Here is a 17,973-nt window from a genome sequence, read left to right as displayed (position 1 = left end):
TTAAAACGGGAACTCCAATAGTTACATATCGGTAAAATTGAAGAAACAAAAAAATATAAAAACTGGAATTGAAGAAACAAAAAATTATGAAATCGGAACATTGAAAAACCGAAAAATTGTAAAAATAAAGAAAATAAAAAACCGAAGCGAAAAAATTTCAAATCGAAAATTTGAAGAAATGAAAAATTAAGGAATCGAAAAATTAAAAATTGAATACTCGAGAAACTTAAATCAAAAATTGCAAAATTCAAAAGTCCAAAAATTGTAAAACCGAAAAATTATATAATCGTCAAAATTTCAAAGTCGAAAAACTTATAGTGAGAGATTGAAAAATTGAAAAATTAAATATCGAGAAATTCAAAAATTAAAAATCGAAAAATTCAAAAATCAAACAAATGGAAAAGTTTTAAAATACTCTAATTCAAAATCGAAACATCGAAATACTGAAAAATCTAAAATTGAAAAACCGAAAAATTGCAAATCGAAATACTGAGGAATCCAAGAATTTTCACATTGAAAAAAGAAAGGTATAAAATCAAAATATTGAAAAACCGAAAATTATAAATTGAAGACTCGTGTAATTGAAAATCGAAAAATTACAAAATCCAAAAACTCAAAACATCAAAAATAAAAAAAATCCAAAAACTGAAGAACTTCAAAACAACTCGAAGACGTTACATATCGTAAAATTAAAAAACAAAAAAAATAAATATAAAAACTGGAATTAAAAGAAAAACTGATTATAAAATCGGAACATTGAAAAACCGAAAAATTGTAAAAATAAAGAAAATAAAAAAACCGAAACAAAAAATTGCAAACTGAAAATTTGCAGAAATGAAAAATTAAAGAATCGAAGAATTGAAAAAATTAAAATTGAACACACCAGAAATTTAAATAAAAAAAAGCATAATCCAAAAACTAAAATTCAAAATTTCGAAAACTGTAAAACCGAAAAATAATAGAATCGTCAAAATTTGAAAGACGAAAAACTGTAACAGTGAAAGATTGGAAAATTAAATACCGAGAAATTCAAAAATTAAAAATCGAGCAAATGGAAAAGTTTTAAATTACTCTAATTCAAAATCCAAACATCGAAATACTGAAAAATCTAAAATTGAAAAACCGAAAAATTGCAAATCGAAATACTGACAAATCCAAAAATTGAAAATTTTCACACTGAAAAAAGAAAATTATAAAATCAAAATATTGAAAAACCGAAAAATTGAAGAAATGAATTTGAAAAATCCAAAACTTCGAAAATTATAAATTGATGACTCGTGTAATTGAAAATCGAAAAATTACAAAATCCAAAAACTGAAAATCAAAACTTTGAAAAATCGAAAAACTGAAGAACTTTAAAACAACTCGAAGACGAATATCGTAAAATTGAAGAAACAAAGAAAATAAAAACTGGAATTGAAGAGACAAAAAATAATAAAATCGGAACATTGAAAAACCCTAAAATTGTAAAAATAAAAAAAATAAAAACCGAAACAAAAAATTGTGAACCGAAAATTTGAAGAAATGAAAATTGAAAAATTGAAAATGGAAGACTCGTCAAAATGAAATTCGAAAAATTACAAAATGTAAAACTTCAACATCAAAAATCTGAAAAATCGAAAAACTAAAAAACTTCAAAATAAAAACTCGAAGAGTTACATATCGTCAAATTAAAGAAACAAAAAAAAAATTAAAAAATAAAATTGAAGAACCAAAAAATTATAAAATCGGAACATTAAAAAAACGAAAATTAGTTTAAATAAAGAAAATAAAAAACGAAATAAAGAATTGCAAACCGAAAATTTGAAGAAATGAAAAATGAAAGAATCGAAAAACTGAATATTCGGGAAATTTAAAAATTGTAAAAATCAAAATTTAGAAAATTATAAAACCGAAAAATTATAGAATCGCAAAAAATTTTAAGTCGAATAACTGTAACACTGAAAGATAGAAAAAATGAAAAATGAAATATCGAAAAATTCAAAGATTAAAAAAAAAACTGAACAAAGGGGAAAGTTTTAAAATCCTCTAATTGAAAAATCGAAAAATTTTAAAATTGTAAAAATGAAGGAAAAATCATAAAATTAAAAATAGCATTACATATTAAAATGAAAAAACGAAAAATTGCAATTTGAATCGAAAAATTGAAACATCGAGATACTGAAACATCGAAAAATTCCAAATCCGAATATGTACGGAAAAATCCAAAAAGTATATTCCCATTGAAAAAAAAAAAAGAAAATTATAAAATCAAAATACTGAAAAACCGTGCAATTGAAATTCGAAAAATTATAAATCTGAATACTGAAACATCAAAAATTTGAAAAATCGAAAAATTGAAAAACTTTGAAATTGAATTGAAACGAGAACTCGACATATCGTCAAATTGAAGAAACAAATAAAATTAAAAACCGAAATTGAAGAAACAAAAAATTATAAAATCGGGACATTGAAACACAGAAAAATTGTAAAAACAAAGAAAATAAAAAACCGAAACAAAAAATAGCAAATCGAAAATTTGAAGAATTGAAAAATTACAGAATCGAAAAATTGAAGAAACAAATTGAATACTCGAGAAATTTAAATCAAAAATTGCAAAACTTAAACACTGCAAAATTCAAAAGTTCGAAAACTGTAAAACCGAAAAATTATTATAAAATCGTCACAAGTTTAAAATCGAAAAACAATCACAGTGAAAGATCAAAAAACTGAAAAATTAAATATCGAGAAATTAAAAAATTAAAAATAGAAAAATTCAAAAATCTAACAAATGGAAAAGTTTTAAAATACTCTAATTCAAAATCGAAACATCGAAATACTGAAAAATCCAAAAACAGAAAATTTTCACATTGAAAAAAGAAAAGTATAAAATCAAAATATTGAAAAACCAAAAAATTGAAGAAATGAGTTGAAAAATCCAAAAATTATAATTTGAAGACTCATGTAATTGAAAATCGAAAAATTACAAAATCCAAAAATTCAAACATCAAAAATTAAAAAGATCCAAAAACTGAAGAACTTCAAAACAACTCGAAGACGTTACATATCGTAAAATTAAGAAACAAAAAAAAAACTGGAATTAAAAGAAAAAATGATTATAAAATTGGAACATTGAAAAACCGAAAAATTGTAAAAATAAAGAAAATAAAAAACCGAAACAAAAAATTGCGAATCGAAAATTTGCAGAAATGAAAAATTAAGGAAATGAAAAATTGAAAAAATAAAAATTGAATACGCCAGAAATTTAAATAAAAAAAAAAACATAATCCAAAAACAATGTATTCAAAATTTCGAAAACTGTAAAACCGAAAAATAATAGAATCGTCAAAATTTGAAAGTCGAAAAACTGGAACAGTGAAAGATTGAAAAATTGAAAAATTAAATATCGAAAAATTCAAAAATCGAATAAATGGAAAAGTTATAAAATCTTCTAATTGGAATGAATTGGAAAAATTCTAAAACTGTAAAAATGAGAGAGTAAAAAATTATAAAATTAAAAATATCATCACATATTGACATGAAAAAACGAAAAATTGCAAATCGAAATACTGAAAAGCCGAAAAATTGAAGAAATGAAAATTGAAAATTCGAAAAATTGGAAAATCTAAAAACTGAAACATCAAAAATCTCAAAAATTGAAAAACTGAAAAACTTCAAAATGAAAACTCGAAGAGTTACATATCGCCAAATTGAAGAAACAAAAAATTATAAAATCGCAACATCGAAAAAACGAAAATTAGTAAAAATAAAGAGAACAAAAAACCGAAACAAAGAATTGCAAATCGAAAATTTCAAGAAATGAAAAATGAAAGATTCGAAAATTATAAAACCGAAAAATGATAAAATCGTCAAAATTTTTAAGTCGAACTGTAACAGTGAAAGATCGAAAAATTGAAAAATTAAATATTGAGAAATTCAAAAACTGAATAAAGGGAAAAGTTTTAATATTCTCTAATTGAAAAATGGAAAAATTCTAAAATTGTGAAAATGAAGAGTGAAAAATTTTAAAATTAAAAGTATCATTACAGATTAAAATGAAAAAACTAAAAATTTAAAAACGAAACGAAAAATTGAAACATCGAGACACTGAAAAATCGAAAAATTCCAAATCAACATACTGAAAAATCCAAAAATTGAAAATTTTCACACTAAAAAAAAAGAAATTATAAAATCAAAATACTTCAACAGCGAAAAATCGAAGAAATGAAAATTGAAAATTCGAGAATTTCAAAAATTAAAAATTGAAGATTCTTGAAATTGAAAATCAAACAAAATAGAAAAATTTGAAAAATCGAAAAACTTTAAAACGGAAACTCGAAGAATTACGTATCGTAAAATTGAAGATATAAATAAAATTAAAAACTGAAATTGAAGAAACAAAAAATCGGAACATTGAAAAGCCGAAAAATTATAAAAATAAAGAAAACAAAAAATCGAAACGAAAAATTGCAAATCGAAAATTTAAAAAAATGAAAAAATTAAAGAATCTAAAAAGTCAAAAATTGAAAACTCCAGAAATTTTAAACTGAAAATGCAAGATCTAAAAATTGAAAAAGTTAGAAAATTGAAAAGCTGAAAAATTTAAACTTGAATTCTTAAAAAGTTGCAAATCGAAGAATTTGAGAAAAAAAAAACATTAAAAAAATTGCAAAAAAATTAGAATTGATTCGTTGAGCTGTACTCAAGGGCGAGGAAAGTTCTGTCGAAATAACCTTGGACCAATTTTTTTTAGATGATAAATAATATTCAAACAATAATTTATTATTAACATCATAATTAAACCGCAAAGTGTGCTTCTAGAAAAATGAATTTATTAAAAACAAATCAGTTTCTGGAAACATCATTAGTACTATTAATATTATATAACCACAAAAATTTAAAAAAGCAAAACAAAACAAAGCGTGATGAACAAAGAAACGTGACATAAATCAAACCATTAAAAACGATACAATACCTACCCGCATTTAAAACAGATAACGCGATAATAAAACAGAAAAAATACTGTTTTATTCGTTATCACGCAGTTGATAGCGAGCTGTTGTCTGAGTCAGGTCATGCAGGCACGCATACCTACATATACATAGTAATGCATACACAATGTTTTTTACTACTGTCTACGATAACACGTAAGTAAATACTTTAACTAAGTATCTTAGAACTCATCTGACCTCGGTCTCCAACGCCACACTCCACAAATTAATTTTCTTTCCCACTTTTATTTTCAGTCCCCATTCTACACACCCTCGGCTCGCGCATCATCGGCGGCAGCAAAATCCCCATCACCGCCACCCCCTACCAACTCATCCTCCTCCGCGCCCGCGTGCACATCTGCGGCGCCGTCCTAATCGCCCCCCAGCGAGCCCTAAGCGCCGCCCACTGTTTCCCCGCCCCTGGCCCCTACTCCGTCAAGGGCGGAGTCACCAACCTGCAAGAACCGGGATTCGTCAGCCACATCAACATGGCCCTGATCCACCCCAATTTCACCAGAACGAACGGCGACTACGACTTGTCGGTTCTGTTCCTAGCCACGCCTTTCCCCCTCTCCGACAAAATCCGGCCAGTGGCGTTGCCCAGAGAGGGTCCGGAGGGCGAAATACGCGCCGGAATGGTGGGGAAAGTGAGCGGGTGGGGCAAGACGACCCATAATTCCGACGAATTGCGTTCCGAGGATTTGAAAGGCGTGGATTTGCCGGTGGTGGCACAGGAGAAGTGCCAAAAGAAGTTCGACTACTTTCAGGTGATAACGGAGAGGAAGTTCTGCGCGGGGGTGGAGAAAGGGGGGGAGGATGCGTGCACGGGGGACTCAGGGGGGCCGTTCGTGGTGGAAGGGGTGTTGTATGGGATTGTGTCGGATGGGCTGGATTGTGCCCAGCCGGGGTGGCCGGGGATTTACACGAACGTGCAGGTGTTGAGGGGGTTTATCAGGGAGAACGCGGAGGTGTGATCGTTGTAAATATTCATAAAATAAATTACAATTAAAAAATTAAAAAAAAAAAGTGTAATACCCCGATATGCAATTCAAATTGCACAAACAATATATTATTTAAATATTTTTCTGTGTTATTATTTTATTAAATATGCTAATGCGTAGTGTACTCATGACATTGAATGAAAGTTAAAAATGTGTCAGTACCTTGTATTCAGTGTTACACATTTCCATATCACCCAGTTGATAACGAGTCGTCGCACTAGAAGGTCACACCAGCACATTAACACAGTAATGCATAAACAATTATTGTTATTACTGCTACCTGCGATTACGCGTAAGTACTTACAGTGGTAATTTATAATTAATTATTAAAAAAACGATTGTCTTTTATTATTAAAAATTATTTAAATTAAATTAGAATTAAAATGTTGTCTCCAGAGGCGGCTTCGCGCATCGTCGGTGGCACCCGCATCCCCATCACCACCGCCCCCTACCAACTCAGCCTGCGCCGCTGGGGCCGCCACCTCTGTGGCGCCGCCCTCTTAAGCCCCACCATCGCCGTAAGCGCCGCCCACTGCTTCTCCGCCCCCGGAGCCTACTCAATCAAAGCCGGAATAACCAACCTCCACGAACCCGGAACCGTCGTCCACGTCAACCTGAGCTTAGTCCACCCGAAATTCATGAAATCCCCCGCCGACTACGACCTTGCAGTTCTGTTTTTAGCCTCCCCTCTACCTTTGTCCGATAAAATTAAGCCAGTGGCGTTACCCAAGGAGGGTCCGGAGGGTCAAGTTCGCGGCGGCATGGTGGGGAGGGTGAGTGGGTGGGGGAAGGCGTCAGCTAGTTCCAAAAATGTGCGTTCTGAGGAGTTGAGAGCCGTGGATTTGCCAGTGGTACCACAATTGAAGTGTAATGTTACGTATTTGGGGAGGGTTACGGAGAGGATGTTTTGTGCGGGGTTGGCGCTGGGGGGGAAGGATTCGTGTACGGGGGATTCGGGGGGGCCGTTTGTGGTTGAGGGGGTGTTGTATGGGGTTGTGTCTGGGGGACGGGAGTGCGGGAGGGCTGGGTATCCGGGGATTTACACGAATGTGCAGGTGTTGAGGGGGTATATTAGGGAGAATGCGGGGTTGTGATTGGTGTGATGCTAATATGGAAAATGAGATCAATTGGTGTTCAAATAAAGGGAGGTTTTTGAACTTTTGTATGTTATTTACCCAGACGAAAAATGTTGCTACTAACTAAAATTGTACATCAATTCAAAAATGAAAGAAAGAAAAAACTGAATAATCGAAAAATTGAAGAAACGAAAAATTGAAAGACCGAAAAATTGCAAATTGAAAAACCGGAAAATTAAAAAAAATCGAAAATTGAAAAATTGAAAAATCAAACAATAGAAAGAATGAAACATTAAAATATCTAAAAATTGAAAACCTAAAAATTGTACATCCAACGAAAAAAGGAAGAAACGAAAAACTCGACAATCGAAAAATTGAAGAATTCAAAACTTGAGAAAGTGAAATATTGAAAAAATTAAAACACCTAAAAATTGAAGAATCGAAAAATTGTAAAACCAAACAAAAAAATTCAAATCGAACAATTATAAAACCTCAAAATTACTAATCGAAAAATTCAAGAAACGAAAAATTGGATCATCGAAAAATAAGAAATTCAAAATTTGAAAAACCGAAAATTTACAGAAAATGTAAACTGAATTGCAGTTTTTGACTTTATAATATTACAATAATCATGCAATTTTTCGTTTTAAATTTGTCAAGTTCTCGATTTCTATTTTTTCAATTTGCCAATTTTCAGTTTTTCAATTTTTTGTTCAAAAAGAAAAACTGATAGACGTTAATTGCAATTTTTCGACTTTTGAAATAAATTTTTCAATCAATTTTGCGTTTCTTGAATTTTTCGAAACATCAAGAAACCGAAAGATCAAAAAACTGAAAAATCTAAAATTTAAAAATTCGAACAAATGAAAAATAGGAAAATCAAAGAACTGAAAAATCAAAAAATGAAAATTTAGATGAAATTGAAAAAGCGACAAATCAAAGCAGTGAAAATTGAAAAATTTTAAATGCAAAAATCGAAAATTAAAAAACTAGAAACATTGAAACATTAAACATCGAAAAATTGAAAAGCCGGAAAAACTAAAATCGAGAAGTCGAAAAATCGTAAAATTGAACAACCTAAGAACTCAAAATTTAATACATATATCGAAAAATTGAAAAAAATTTATATAGAAAAACGTAAAATTTAAAAAATCGAAAAATTGAAAAATCTTAAAACGCATATTGAAAAATCGAAAAGACGCAAAACTGAAAAGTCAAAAAATCGAAAAATTGAAAAATCAAAAATTTTAAAACTCGAAAAATTGAAAAACCGGAAAACCTAAAACCGAGAAGTCGACAAACCGAAATATGGAGAAATCGAAACATGAAAAATCTAAATTTTAAAATTTTGAAAAATTGTAAAATTGAAAAACCAAGAAACTGAAAAATCCAAAAATCGAAAAATTGAAAAATTGTTTGTAGAAGAATCTAAAATTTAAAAATTCGAAAAAAAATGAAAAATTGAGGAATCAGAACATCAAAAAGTTAAAAAATTGAAAAATTTTAAAAATCAAGAAATTGAAAAATCCTAAAAAATGACAAAACGAAAAAATAAAAATCGAAAAATTGAAAAGTCGAAGGGAAATTGAAAAACTGGAAAATCGGGAAATCATATAATCGAAATATCGAAGTTGAAAAATCGAGAAATCGAAAAAACGAAAAACTGAAAAGTCAAAAAATCGAAAATTTAAAAATAGAAAAATTGAAAAATCAGAAAAACCAAAACTGAAAAGTCGAAAAACCGAAAAATTTAGAACAGTAGTAAAATTGAAAAACAGAAGAACTGAAAAATCCAAAAATCGGAAAAATATTATATCCAAAAATTGAACAATTTTATGTAGAAGAATCTAAAATTAAAAAAAAACTGAAAAATCGAAAAATCAAAACACCAAAAAGTTAAAAAATTGAAAAATCTTAAAATTCAAATATTGAAAAATTGATAAATCGAAAAATTTAATAAACGAAAAACTGAAAAATGCCAGAACGAAATCATCGAAAAATTGAAAAATCGAAAAATTGAAAAGACGAAAAACTGAAAAGTCGAAAAATCGAAAAATCAAAAACCGAAAAATTGGAAAAACGAGAAATCGAAAATTATCAAACGGAAAATTTAAAAAATCGAGAAATTGAAAATCGAAAAATTGAAAAACCGGGAAATTGAAGAGACGAAAAACAAAAAATCCGAAAATTGAAAAAATTGAAAAACTGAAAAACTTGAAAATCGAGAAAACGCGAAATGGCATAATCAAAAAATCGAAATATCGAAGTTGAAAAATCGAGAAATCGAAAAGACGAAAAACTGAAGTCAAAAAATCGAAAAAACTCAAAAACCGAAAAATCAAAAAAACGAGAACTCGAAAATTTTTTTTTTTTTTAATTAAATGGAAAATTTTAAAAATCAAGAAATTGAAAAATCCTAAAAAATGACAAAACGAAAAACCGGGAAATCAAAAAGACGAAAAACCAAAAACTCGAAAATTGAAAAATTGCAAATCCAAAGCCTGAAAAGTTGAAAGATCGAAAAGATGAAAAACTGAAAGTCAAAAAATCCAAATTTAAAGTTGAAAAATTGAAAAATCAAAATTTTAAAAATCGGAAAATTGAAAAACCAGAAAAACTAAAACCCAGAAGTCGAAAAACCGAAAGATGAAGAAATTGAAACATACGAAATCTAAAATTTCGAAAAATTGTAAAATTAAAAAACAGAAAAACTGAAAATCCAAAAATCGGAAAAATAATATATCGAAAAATTGAACAATTTTGTGTAGAAAAATCTAAAATTTAAAAAATCGAAATACTGAAAAATCGAAAAATCAAAACATCAAGAAGTAAAACATCTCAAAATTCAAATTTTGAAAAATTGATAGATTGAAAAATTTAATAATCGATAAATTGAAAAATGCCAAAACGGAATAATCGAAAAATTGAAAAATCGAGAAATTGAAAAGCCGAAAAACTCAAAAGTCGAAAAATCAAAAAAAAAACGAGAAATCGAAAATTAAAAATTTTTTTAAGTCAAACGGAAAATTTAAAAAAATCCGGAAATTGAAAATCGAAAAATTGAAAAACCGGGAAATCGAAGAGACGAAAAACAAAAAATCCGAAAATTGAAAAAATTGAAAAACTGAAAAACTTGAAAATCGAGAAAACGCCAAATGACATAATCAAAAAATCGAAATATCGAAGTTGAAAAATCGAGAAATCGAAAGACGAAAAACTGAAAAGTCAAAAAATCGAAAAAAATCAAAAACCAAAAAAAACGAGAACTCGAAAATTAGAATTTTTTTTAAATTAAATGGAACATTTTAAAAATCGAGAAATTGAAAAATCCTAAAAAATGACAAAACGAAAAACCGGAAAATCGCAAAACCGGGAAACCAAAAAGACGAAAAACCAAAAATTCGAAAATTTAAAAATTGCAAAATCAAAAGCCTGAAAAACTCGAAAATCGGGAAATCGCATAATCGAAATATCCAAGTTGAAAAATCGAAAAGATGAAAAACTGAAAGTCAAAAAATCCAAATTTAAAGTTGTAAAATTGAAAAATCAAAATTTTAAAAATCGGAAAATTGAAAAACCAGAAAAACTAAAACCCAGAAGTCGAAAAACCGAAAGATGAAGAAATTGAAACATACGAAATCTAAAATTTCGAAAAATTGTAAAATTAAAAAACAGAAAAACTGAAAATCCAAAAATCGGAAAAATAATATATCGAAAAATTGAACAATTTTGTGTAGAAAAATCTAAAATTTAAAAAATCGAAAAATCAAAACATCAAGAAGTTAAAACATTTTAAAATTCAAATTTTGAAAAATTGATAGATTGAAAAATTTAATAATCGATAAATTGAAAAATGCCAAAACGGAATCATCGAAAAATTGAAAAATCGAGAAATTGAAAAGCCGAAAAACTCAAAAACCGAAAAATTAAAAAAAAACGAGAAATCGAAAATTAACATTTTTTTTAAGTCAAATGGAAAATTTAAAAAATCGAGAAACTGAAAATCGAAAAATTGAAAAACCGGGAAATCGAAGAGACGAAAAACAAAAAAACCGAAAATTGAAAAAACTGAAAAACTGAAAAACTTGATAATCGAGAAAACCTGAAATGACATAATCAAAAAATTGAAATATCGAAGTTGAAAAATCGACAAATTGAAAAGACGAAAAACTGAAAAATCAAAAAATCTAAAATTTAAAAATCGAAAAATTGAGGAACCGGAGAAACTAAAACCGAGAAGTCGAAAAATCGAAAAATGGAGAAAGCGAAACATGAAAAATCTAAAATTTAAAATTTCAAAAAATTGTAAAAATGAAAAACCGAAAAACTGAAAAATCCAATAATCCAAAAATTGAACACTTATGTAGAAGAATCTAAAATTTAAAAAATCGAAAAATTGAAAAATGCCAAAACTGAATTATCTAAACATTGAAAATTTAAAAATCGAAAAACAAAAAATGAAAAACCCAAAAAATCAAAAAATGGAGAAACCGAAAATTAAAAAAAAAATAAAAATTTAAAAAATGGAGAAATTGAAAAATCCAAAAATAGAAAAATCCTAAACATTGACAAAATGAAAAACTAAAAATCAAAATATTGAAAACTCGAAAATTGAAAAAATTGAAAAATTTAAGAATTGAAAAACTGAAAAGTTCAAAAATCGAGAAATCGAAAATTGAAAAAATTGAAAGATTAGGAAATAGAAAATTTAAAAAGGCGAAAAACCGGGAAATCGAAAAGACGAAAAACCGAAAACTGAAAAAATGGAAAAATTGCAAAATCAAAAACCTGAAAAATCGAAAAACTTTACAACTGAAAAACTGGAAAATTGAGAAATCGCGAAATGGCAGAATCAAAAAATCCAATGCGAATCAGTTCTTAATTTAACGCTTTTTTTTTTAAATTGAAAAATCGACAAATCAAAAAATTCGAAAGGTAAAAAATCAAAAAATCGAAAAAGTGAAAAACTTGGTGGTCGATAAATCAAAAATTACAATAAGTGTAAAATTGAAAAAACGAGAAATTGACAAATTGAAACGATTATTTGAAAAAAAATTTAATCATCAAAAATTTCAACAATAGTAAAACCGTAAACTGAAAAAACGAAAAATTGGAAAAACAAAAAGTCGTGCAACTTAAAAATTGCAAACCGAAAAATTGAAGAAACGAAAAATTAAATTTTTTGGCGATCTAAATTTCGATTTTTCAATTTTTAGTTATTGCTCAAATCATCCCGGAGACATTTATCTCATGGGAATCAGGAATCAGGATCAGGGATTTGTCCTTACTTTTATTGTACGTCCACAAATAACTGAAGAAATGGCTTATTTAACCCGGCGCATCCACCATTTTTTAACGAAACTTTAATGTAATAATTTGGAGACTTCTGGTGTTTCATTTTTGAAACAGTTTGAAACTATTTGCATAATACGCGTCAAACCTCTCGAAACCTCAAGCCGGCCTTGCCTCCGTCTCCATAACAAAATTGTTTACTATGTGTTGTTTTGTCATTTTTTTCTAAACACTTCTCAATTTCATTTTTTGTTCACGATGCGAATCACAGCACTACGCTCAATAGCCAAAATTAACCACAATGTATTACAAAATGTAAGTACTCTCCCTCGAAATTCGCACCCCTAACCGCCTCTCCCACCCAGTCTTGTCGGCTACACTCATTCAAATTCGAAATGACGCCGGCCAAACGGCCGGCGTCAGACCAGCAAGAGGAGCCCGCGCCCGCCGCGGAAGACACCTCCAAGAAGCCTCCCACCAACTTCCGGTACCAAGTCTTCCAGCCGCGCACCTCCGCCGTCGAGAAGCCCAGCATGGAGGGCGACACGTCGGTCGTGCAGCGCCAGTCGGCGAAGGCCGCCATCGAAGAGCAGCACCTGCAGCCGGCGATGCTGCCGGAGTACTTCCAGAAGCAGATGGAGAAGAACGCGCTGATGAACCCCGACCCCGAGTGCTCCGAGGGGAACAGGACGGGGCAGGGACAGCTGACGCAGACTCAGAGGTTTAATTAAGGTTTTGGTGAGGGGGTGTCTAAGACCTGTTCCAGGAGGTTTCAGGTGTCCAAGACCTGCGCCAACGCCATCCTCCCGCTCAAGAGCGTCAAGCTGGCCAACCCGTTCCCCGAGCCGGTCAAGATGATGATGTCGAGGACCGTCTCCGACGACGAGAAGGCCGAGCAGATGCTGGCCGACGCCCGCAGCCAGCGGCAGTTGTGCGACGCCCCCAACAAGAACTTCCGGACTTTCGCGACGGCGGCGAAGCGCTGGTTTTCTTCGTCGTCGAAAGAGAAGAGTTCGGTGGTGACTACCGACTCCGATAAGTGCAAGAAGGCGAAGAAGAAGACAGAGAAAGGAGGAGCGTGTCCGAAAATGCATTTGAAAGGCTGCCCCCCGATACAAGCCTCGACCACCTGTAAACGTGAAGCTAGAAACGTAGGTGAAGTGTTTTTGATAAACTTGTAATTGTTTTTATGAAAATAAATAATTTGCTTGAAAATGTTGTCTTGTAGATTAACTGCAAAAAACAAGAAGCGCCGTACCCTGCGTATAGTGAGTTCTGTCACGAAGATCCTCCAGAGAAACCCTCCGAATGCAAACTGTGTCCGTGGAGGCCCGAAGACAACCCCAACTTCAAACCACCCAAGAAGAAGTTCCACACTTCGAGCGGGGCGAAGGTGCGTCGCAGCGGGCTAGAAATGGAGTACCAGGAAGCGGAAGTCGACGTGGACGTAGAGGAGGCGGTGGCGGGAGAGCAGCGGAAAGGAATGCAGTGCGATTTGCGTAAAGTACGCTGAAGGATGTAAAAAGAGTAAAATCTGACGGTGAATGTTACAGCCCCCGTGCGACCGGCCGAAGGACACCCGCTGTCCCGCCCCTAAAGACAAAAAGACAAAAGACGAAAAAAAGAAGAAAGATAAGAAGAAAACCGTGTCACAATTTTTGGAAGACGAGATCCTAGGGCTAAAAACTCGACCCGCCTTTTCGCTCTCGTTGTCCTCGAGCGACAAGGGCGAGCCGTGCAAAGGGCCCTGTAAGAAGTTCAAGTTCCCGGAATGCAAGCAGAAGGTCAAGGAGAAAGAAATCGTCGAAGACAAGTGTCCCAAGAAGAAGAAAAAGCGGAAAATTGTCGACTGCCCGCCAGAGGATGAGAACAAGAAATGCGCTCCGCTGAGGGAGTTAGTGGGGTATAGTTTGACTGGTGGAGGGGGCAATGACAAAGAGAAGAAGAAATGTCCCGAAATCGATCTGACCGTTTTTAGAGAAGATAGAGAAGATCCGTGCACTTTGAAGAGGAAAGGAACCACGAAGGTCTGTCCGGGTGACTTGTTGAAGAAGAAGAAGAGGGGGCCCAAGAAGAAAGCTAGTGGGATTATTACGCCCGTCGAGTCTAAAACCAAGATGCCTCAACAAAGGAAAACCATATAGATGTTGATACATGTGTAAAATAAAAATCAAAAAAAGTTTAAAGAACAAGTTTTTTTTTTGGAAATATTTTAAATTTTTATCGTGGCACCAATTTTGCAATTTTTAGATATTTATTTTAATTTTTCATTTTATCAACTTTTCGATTTTTCAGTTTTTTTGAATTTTAATTTTTTCGAATTTTCGGTGTCAGGGTTACAATTTCTCTTACTTTTAATTTGTCGATTTTTCAATTTTCCAGATTTTCACTGCGTGTTGTAGAATATTGAAATTACCGGAGCAAAAATCCTTTGGTTCACAATTTTTCAAAATTTCGGTTATAATAAATTTGTGCTTTTTATTGCAAAATTGAAAAATAAACACCCAAAAATGAACTATAACAATCGAGAACTTGAAAAATTAAAAATCTAAAAATTCCATGATCGTAAAACTGAAAAATAGGAAATTGAAGAACTAAAAATTGGAAAATCAAAAATAACAACCAAAACTACCTATCTCAAATTGAAAAATTGTAAAAATTCAAGAAACGGAAAACTGAAAAATCGAAAATCTACAAAATAAAAACTAAAAAATAAAAAATTGAAAAACCAGGTAACTGAAAAATTGAAAAATTTTGAGAAATCGAAAAATTAAAAATCGAGAAATTGAAAAATCGAAAAGTCAAAAAATGTGATAAAAAAATTGCAAAATTGTAAAAACGACAAATCCACAACAATATAAAAATTGAAAAATCGAAAAATTGTAAAATCAAAAAACCGTAACTTTGAAACATCGAAAACCGCAGACTTGAAAAACTAAAAAATTCGAAATCGTGAAATTGAAAAAAACTAGAAATTAAATCATCTCAACAGATAATTATTATACTTAATATCGAAAAATTGAAGAAAAAAAAAATTGGAAAACCGAAAAAACAAGCAAAACTACCTACCTCAAATTGAAAAACTGTAAAAATTCAAAAAACGAAAAACTGAAAAATCGAAAATCTGCAAAATAAAAAGTAAAAAATAGAAAAACGGGGTAACTGAAAAACTGAAAAATTTTGAGAAACCGAAAAATTAAAAATCGAGAAGTTGAAAAGTCGAAAAGTCAAAAAAACGGAGAAATCGGAAAATTGCAAAATCGTAAAATCGATAAATCGACAGTTATAGAAATTGAGAAATCGAAAAATTAAAAAACGAGAAATTGAAAAATCAAAAAGTAAAAAAATGGGATAATGAAAAAAATTGCAAAATTGTAAAATCCATAAATCCATAACAATATAAAAATTGAAAAATCAGAAAACCGTAACGCTGAAACATCGAAAACCGCAGACTTGAAAAACTAAAAAATTCGAAAATACGAAATTGAAAAAAAACTAAAAAATAAAAAAACGGAAAATTGCAAATTTATAAAATCAATAAGTTAACAGATATAGAAATTGAAAAATTGAATATGTAATCGTAAAATTTACGAAAAAAAAAAATGTAAAATCAAAAACCACAACGTGGAAACGTTGAAAAATTGAAAAATCTCATTGAACAATTATACAATTAACAACAGAAATATTGCGAAATCGTAAAATAACAAAAATAATTAAACAAACGAAAGATCGAAAATTTCAAAAGCTATAAAACCGGAAAACCAAAAAAATCTGAGAATTGAATAATTGAAAAATAGATAGGAGTAATATGAAAAATTGACAAATTGCAAAATTGTAATAATCCGAATAAACGAGAAATTAAAAAATCGAGAAATTGCAAAATTCAGTGTTGAAAAATTGAAAACTTGAAATATTGTAAATCGAAAACCTGAAGAATAAAAAAACTGTAACATTGAAATGTTCAAAATCAAAAAAAAAGAAAAATTGCAAAATAAAAATCGAAAAACCAAAAAATCGATTAATTCAACATCTTAAAATCGAAAAACTGAAGAAACAAAATTGGTTTACCATTTTTCAAAATTTCGGTTCAAATACATTTGTGCTTTTTATTGCAAAATTGAAAAATAAACACCCAAAAATGAACTTGAAAAATTAAAAATCTAAAAATCTCATAATCGTAAAACTGAAAAATAGGAAATTGAAGAAACGAAAAATTGAAGAACTAAAAATTGGAAAATCGAAAAAACAAGGAAAACCACCTATCTCAATTTGAAAAATTGTAAAAATGCAAGAAACGGAAAACTGAAAAATCGAAAATCTGCAGAATAAAAACTAAAAAATAAAAAATTGAAAAACCGGGTAAATGAAAAATTGAAAATTTTGAGAAATCGAAAAATTAAAAATCGAGAAATTGAAAAAACAAAAAGTCAAAAAACGGAGAAATCGAAAAACTGTAAAATCGTTAAATCGATAAATCGATAAATCGACAGATATAGAAATTGGAAAGTTTCGAAAACACAGAAATGTTGCGAAATCGTAAAATAAAAAAAATATGAAACAAACGAAGAATTGAAAATTTCAAAAGTTAAAAAACCGGAAACTCAAAAGAATCTAAGAATGGAATAATTGAAAAATTAGAAAAATCAAGAGAAAAATTTAAACATAGATAACATGAAAAATTGACAAATTGCAAAATTGTAAAATCGAAAAAATGAAAAAACGAAAAATTTTCCAATCAAAAAACAGAAACATTGAAAAACTGGAAAATTAAACATCGGGAAATGGAAAAAATCCAACGAAAAATTGCCGAAAACGTAAAAATGAAAAAGGAAAAACCTAAAATATCGAAAAACTGTAAAATTGCAAAAACGAAGAATTGTAAAATCAAAAAACTGTAACATTAACACATCGAAAAGCTAAAATCTCCAATTGAAAAACATCAAAAAATTTAAAAAAAGAAAAATTGCGAAGTTAAAACCGAAAAACTGAAAGAATGAAAAGTTGGGTAACCGAAAAAAAAGAATAATTGAGAAATCGAAAAATTAAAAATCAAGAAATCGAAAAATCGGAAAACTTTGAAAACGTAAAAATGGAAAAGAGGAGCATTCAACACTAGTAAAATTTAAAAATTCAAGTTACAAAATCGATAAGACTAAAACTGAAAACTAGAAAAATTGTAAATGAAAAAATTGAAGAAACGAAAAATTGGGAAATCAAAAAAATGTAACATGGAAAATTGAAAAAAAACAATAATTTCAATATCGAGAAATTGCGAAATCGTAAAATTTAAAAATCAGAAAGTTAAAAAATTAAAGAAAGTAATATTCAAAAGCAAAAAAACTACAAAAAGAAACATCTAAGAAACATCACAAAATTGAAAAAAAAAAACTTGAGAAATTGTAAAATCGAAAAACTGAAGAAATAACAAATTGAACAACTGAAAATTTAAAAATTGAGAAATGGAACAGGAAAAATTAAAAAAACGAAATATTAAAAATTTAAGCTAAAACATTGAAAAATCTAAAATTGAAAACAAGACATTTTCAAAACTAAAAATGTAAGAAACGAAAAATTGTAAAATAGAAAAATTAAAGATTAAGAAACAAAAAAATCACAAAATTGAAAGAATAAATA

The 17,973-nt window shown here is 29.8% G+C and overlaps 3 protein-coding genes across 3 annotated transcripts; all 3 read left to right on the top strand.

The window, feature by feature from the left end:
* The first annotated feature begins 5,037 nt into the window (after positions 1-5,037).
* Positions 5,038-5,944, top strand: LOC135139961 (trypsin-4-like). The gene is made up of 2 exons (XM_064070327.1): positions 5,038-5,126; positions 5,226-5,944. The coding sequence occupies exons 1-2, from the start codon at positions 5,087-5,089 to the stop codon at positions 5,942-5,944; spliced, it is 759 nt and encodes a 252-aa protein (XP_063926397.1). The 5' UTR covers positions 5,038-5,086.
* Positions 5,945-6,184: 240 nt separating this feature from the next.
* On the top strand, positions 6,185-7,065 carry LOC135139960 (trypsin-1-like). The gene is made up of 2 exons (XM_064070326.1): positions 6,185-6,263; positions 6,368-7,065. Exons 1-2 carry the CDS (start codon positions 6,221-6,223, stop codon positions 7,063-7,065), a joined length of 741 nt encoding a protein of 246 aa, XP_063926396.1. The 5' UTR covers positions 6,185-6,220.
* A 5,467-nt stretch (positions 7,066-12,532) lies between these two features.
* LOC135140067 (muscle M-line assembly protein unc-89-like) lies at positions 12,533-14,505 on the top strand. The gene is made up of 5 exons (XM_064070467.1): positions 12,533-12,654; positions 12,705-13,060; positions 13,106-13,490; positions 13,568-13,843; positions 13,893-14,505. Exons 1-5 carry the CDS (start codon positions 12,598-12,600, stop codon positions 14,481-14,483), a joined length of 1,665 nt encoding a protein of 554 aa, XP_063926537.1. The 5' UTR covers positions 12,533-12,597; the 3' UTR covers positions 14,484-14,505.
* The last annotated feature ends 3,468 nt before the right edge of the window (positions 14,506-17,973 follow it).

The sequence above is a fragment of the Zophobas morio genome, unplaced genomic scaffold (assembly GCF_036711695.1).
Source record: "Zophobas morio isolate AGI-343-1 ecotype UQ-CSIRO unplaced genomic scaffold, CSIRO_AGI_Zmor_V1 ptg000038l, whole genome shotgun sequence".
Taxonomy (NCBI): domain Eukaryota; kingdom Metazoa; phylum Arthropoda; class Insecta; order Coleoptera; family Tenebrionidae; genus Zophobas; species Zophobas morio.
The sequence above is the reverse complement of the archived record's forward strand: the minus strand, read 5'-3'. Positions and strand labels throughout refer to the sequence as shown.